The sequence below is a fragment of the Perkinsus marinus genome, assembly GCF_000006405.1.
Source record: "Perkinsus marinus ATCC 50983 genomic scaffold scf_1104296957136, whole genome shotgun sequence".
Classification (NCBI taxonomy): Eukaryota; Perkinsozoa; order Perkinsida; family Perkinsidae; genus Perkinsus; species Perkinsus marinus.
The window spans coordinates 27,461-32,649 of NW_003207246.1; the positions used below are offsets into that span (position 1 = coordinate 27,461).

General features: G+C 49.2%; 1 protein-coding gene and 1 non-coding gene across 2 annotated transcripts; both read right to left on the reverse strand.

Annotated features, from left to right (window-relative positions):
• Nucleotides 1–284: 284 nt before the first annotated feature.
• On the reverse strand, nucleotides 285–1,297 carry Pmar_PMAR016732 (hypothetical protein; the record flags this gene model as incomplete). The annotated part of the gene is made up of 2 exons (XM_002775003.1): nucleotides 285–308; nucleotides 404–1,297. 2 exons carry the CDS (start codon nucleotides 1,295–1,297, stop codon nucleotides 285–287), a joined length of 918 nt encoding a protein of 305 aa, XP_002775049.1.
• Nucleotides 1,298–2,379: 1,082 nt separating this feature from the next.
• Nucleotides 2,380–2,451, reverse strand: Pmar_PMAR016733. Its single transcript has one exon. It is a non-coding gene; the product is annotated as a tRNA-Thr (tRNA).
• Between the last annotated feature and the right edge of the window lie 2,738 nt (nucleotides 2,452–5,189).

A 5,189-nucleotide genomic window follows, 5' to 3' on the forward strand; every position in this document is an offset into this window, starting at 1 on the left:
TACATCACAGTTACTATCATATGATACTGTGATCGACAGAGGGGGACCAACAGCGATGTGTTGTATTCTTGATGAGACTGGGAAATAGAGCATTGGCTGAGTCACGGCTTGGAGGAAGAGAAGTACTTCGACGAGGTGAGAACGACGGTGGTGTACTCCATGTTCGTTCGCTTACTTCTCTGCAAACTACCAACACGACTGATCATCAATCACTTGGAAATTTCTATTCTCTTTTGACTATATTGATGAGACGAAGGATAGAACATACTGACTTCGGTGCATCCTTAGTTGTCGAGATTCGACATACTCTGAAGAAACGAAATGCAAGGAAAAGCAGTAAAAAACACACGATGCCAATGGTGAACGGAACAGCAGAGGTTTCAAAATATGCCGAACTCGTCACCTCGGACCTGAGTGGCCAGTTAGCGGCTACTATCTTCTCTTCGAAAATTATCTGCCCCTTGTTGGGAAGCAGCTCTGTTGAGGTTACAGGGGAGGCGTCGTCATCCCCCGACTCACCACCCAGCGAGCCTCTGAGGTTCACTGGTGGACTTGATAATTCCTTGACGGTCGTATTTCTTAGCAACGCACGACCGACTACCAACCGGGTATGGCCGAACTCGTAGTTTATGGGGATTTCCTTAAGATTAAGAAGCGCGTAAGGCAACCTACCGAAATACGATTCCAGTGCAGCGTGGACTCGATGAGGGACCTTGACATCACCATCGTCCAGCTTATCCCATCTCATTGGGAAGAAGTCGTCATACAAAGCACATGAATCATCTCGTTCTCGGCAAGCGGTAACCTGGCCTTCATCGTAGCCTGGGCACGATGCGCACTCCTCACCACCGGTGTGATTCGATTGCAGCATCTGGAATACGTCGGCGTGGCAGTCCACATGCCCATATTGGAGAACGACGCGGATCTCACGGGGGTCACAGCCTTCCCACTCATCAGGGTCCAATTCAGATCCGTCACCATAGATGATACCAGCCACACGATAGCGAGAGTCGTCGGGCAGATACTCCCGTAGAAGGGATGCCATGTTCTTATGATGGGTGGTGGCGTGGGTCGAGAAGGCCTTCCGACAATGACTCTGCATGATGAGGAGATCGCCATCGACATCCCAGGGTATATGATTCTTATCGTGTCGTTGCCAACCTAATAGGGTACCATCGATGATGGTCGCATCGACACCCAACCTGTCCAATGCATGTGTGGTGACGTTGATCACCTCCGTTAGACACTTCAAAAAATCTCCTCTGCCCTTGAGCTCCATGAGCTCATCATAATCCATACAAAGTGTACCGTTGATAATAACCTCCTTTGACGGCCAGGACGTTAAGTTCACACCATCTGTTACATTCATCGGACACAGGAATAGATTCTCCGATGGCGCAGTGGCGACTAATTCCTCAGCAAAAACTTGAATATAAGGATGCTTGGACAAAACTGATGCCGAAGGTGCTTCCTCCGTTGTTCCGGTCACTTCGTACATCAGAAGCAACAGGAAATTGGAGACCAAACGGCAATACGACATCGAATACCGAGTTAATACGGAAGGGTCAACTGACCGACAAAGCAGCTCAGTCAATTTATTGGGCTCAGGCATTGAAGCTCCCCTTCGGCATACAGAGGACTACCCTATCCTTGGATTGACAAACACGATGCAAGCATTTTCAAACACTGACCAAGAGAAGCTGATGCCTCATCGCACACTGGCTTCCCACTAGTGAGACCTCAACAGTTGTGTGAAAGCTTCTGTGAACTATGTGCTCGTTGGGCTCCGCTCTTTGTTCATCGCAGAGATGCTGTTCCGCCACGAGGCACGAAGACACTTTCGTTTCCTGCTGGAATACATAGACCATCCTGCATACAGATTTTCCCCACCAGAGACGCGACCACTGACGAATGGCCTTAAACTCGGACTTGTCATCGAAAAGACGAGTCGGAATGTCCTGGAGAGATGAAGCCATAATCAAGCCTGGGGGATACCCTCACCATCCCAGCATGTCGCTCCTTGGGTGCCCACGGCTTAGAGGACGGAGTGCCTGCGGATCGAGGTTGTGTTACTCGACTTGCATCGAACGTCTGCTCACCGTGTTCCGTCGATTGGCAGGAGACGTTCTCTTCCGAGATGAGCCTCTTCTTGTATTTCATCAGAGCTCTTTCCATTAACTAAAGCAGCAGTTCATGTTCACTCCATTCACTGTCCCCAATAGCTGAGGTGCTGCTCACATCCGCCTTGTCCCAATTATTCATGATTATTCCACCATTTGGGTGAGTAGATCGTTGCTCTTGACAAATACTGGTAGTGAGCTGAGATCATGGAAGGGCGTGATGATGGATAGTTTGTGAGATATAAACGTCAACCATAATAGCCATTTGCCAGGATTGAACTGACGACCTTCTGCTTACGAAGCAGACGCTCTACCACTAAGCTAAAGTGGCTAACGAAGACAATAATCACCATTTTCAGCCCGAGGCTTGACCCCCTGCCGCTCCGAATCGTCAAAATGAAGAGCGTATGCCCGCAGGATGCTCCAAATACGACTACATACTCTGCGTTGCGCTTACGAAATCCTCAGCCTCACGATTCGTCCACTCGAAAAACGTTGGGGCTGCATCTTTCTCCCACTTCCTCCCGTCAACTGAGCAGTGTCAGGCAGTGAGTTTGACAAACAATGGAACGGCCTTTTCATCACTTCCTAATACGTTGCATCGGATATTGTGTGTGAATTGAAACAACTGTTGGAGCGTGAGCTGAGACCATGGCTGAATGAGGAACCGCCTTATGGCGAGGCTCGTACGAAACTAGTCTGTACTATATCGTCATCATTTGCTGTGTCTCGCGGCAACAGTATTGACTCGGTAAGTTGGTCCGGCAGGCCGTGAAGGGCGCGGCTGAATCTTCTGATGCATATAAGCAGCAGACCAGGTACCCGACCTTATACGCTCCTTCGCAATGCCAGCAGTCAAACGGCGAATGAACTTGACAGCGGCCACGGCGTTAGGGCTTCTCATGCCTCGATCCGTCATCACAGTAGTCTGATGACGTCATTTAAATCACTGCTTCGGGCAGAGCTCACCTCGATGAGAACGATAAGTATCTCTTCGACAAGGTAGTGCTGTTCGATCAGCTTGAGACCTGTCACCGAACGATGGCTCCTGAGGGAAGGAGCAGCCCTCACCTATGCTGCTATCAAGTTCTATCATGTCGCATGCCAGCGACCATCGCAGAGGCGGTAGGACATCTCCGGGAGTGGCCTTAGATTTATCCTGTAGATGAGTGCGCGACCTCATACCACTCCTTTCGTTACTCTTCGTGACCCAAAGGCATCAGCAAGCAGCGTCCCCCCATGCCGTTGAAGGAACTCATGCGGATCCATACTCTGAGGAGAGGCGGCCGTAACCAGCAAGATGGACCGAAAAGTCTACGACACATTTTAGTCACTCAAATGATTGTTAATGGTATGGCAGCGATCATATCAATAAACAAAATACTAAACGTTTTGGTAACTCCACGTACTTCCCCTTCGCCTCGCTCCCCGAGGAACTCGCTATTTGCATCCACGAACCTGAAGCCATGCCGTTGATGAGAAAAGGAAGCCGTAGTGCAATATCTAGTTCGGGTGATAAGTTCGTCAATGTCAGCCCTCTCGAGAGGTTCCTATTGAAACAGCGATTGATGCCGGCGGCTCACTTCATAAGTAGAGTCGTATTGAGGTACCCCAAACGAGACAAGATATAGTCTTGTCTCGACGGAAAGCCCCCTAGCCATTGTGGGTGTCCACGCAGGGCCACCTCGACCTCTTCTCCATCCTATCAGATGGAGCTCAACAGCAGCAGCAGCAGAGACGACTATCCTACTTTTATTGCTGTCATCTTGAGCATGCTGCGAGCCAGGATACCACACCGGAAGCAAGTGGTCTCATAAAGGATGGCTACTGCTCTTGGGAGGATGTTGGTCGCGAAGATCGGGTGATGCCTCTCGAGGATGACGGGGAGTATCTTACAAATCTTCATAGTGCGCACCATATCTCAGATTGACTCATGGGATCGTATAGTACACTGGTTGTGGGACTATATAATTCCGCATAAACAGAAACAAAGACTTCTGATGTGTATGGAGCACATGGCCCTATTGAGTGTTCAAGAAGTGGGAGACCCTGATGATACTGCACACATGTGAAAACCGCTGGTAGAGGCGATGATGCTTGGGTCTTTATACACTCACCAAAGTGATGCTCGACAGTAGCTCCCTCAATGCGAGAGTACACCCTTCCGCATAGTCAGACTTAGTACGACTATAGTCAGCACAGACATCCCAACACGCTGTCAGACCCTCGATAGTCAGAAGCGTATCGTCTGAGTTTGCAACTAGTAAACATGAAGTTGGGGAAATACAGTCCACCTAGAGAGACCGTCGACTCCGACATGAAGAGAATACGAACGAGGTGCATGCCTCTCGCAATGAGGTCATCTGAGTTGTATAAATTGGGGTAGGTCGTTACAGGACGATGCTTACAGTGAGTGTCGTTATCGGCTCGGTTAGAAACAGCGCTGTGGCAAGCAGCAACAACAATTTGCAATACACGAGTTAAGAGTCTCGGGACTTTGCTCGAGGAAGACCCATCGGGGAGCAGAAGCAACGAGGTGTAACTGTTGTATGAGAGATGAGTTACGATTGGTGTGGTATGGAGTTACGTGGGTCCACCAACCTCACACATCCGTACAAGCAGCTCGACGACTTTTGATTGTACTGGACGTAATATCTCACCGAGCACGCCACCTAAGGGACTTCCACGTTTGCTCGAGGATTTTGTCTCCAGTGGAGAGGGAAAGTATGCACATGATCAACTACATGTGTTGGTGACAATATGATAATTCTGGGAGGAAATTCTTGTTTGCTTTCTATACACTTCTACCGGAAGTCGTGTGTGAACTTCTACAATCAGTGGAGAAACTCCTGAGCTCAGCGAGCATATATTCCTCCAAAGTCTGTACTCACCCAAGAGCAAGAGCATGTCCGGAGTTTTATCGAATCCTTCCACAGGGAGGAGCATTCGTGCGAGGCAAACAGGCAAGGCAGTCTCGTAGTAGGCTCCTGAACCAGGGGTCTATCACTGGAGTCGTAGTGAATGTATACTTATTATCAGTCTTTCATGGAAGGCTAGTAGTAAGCTGAG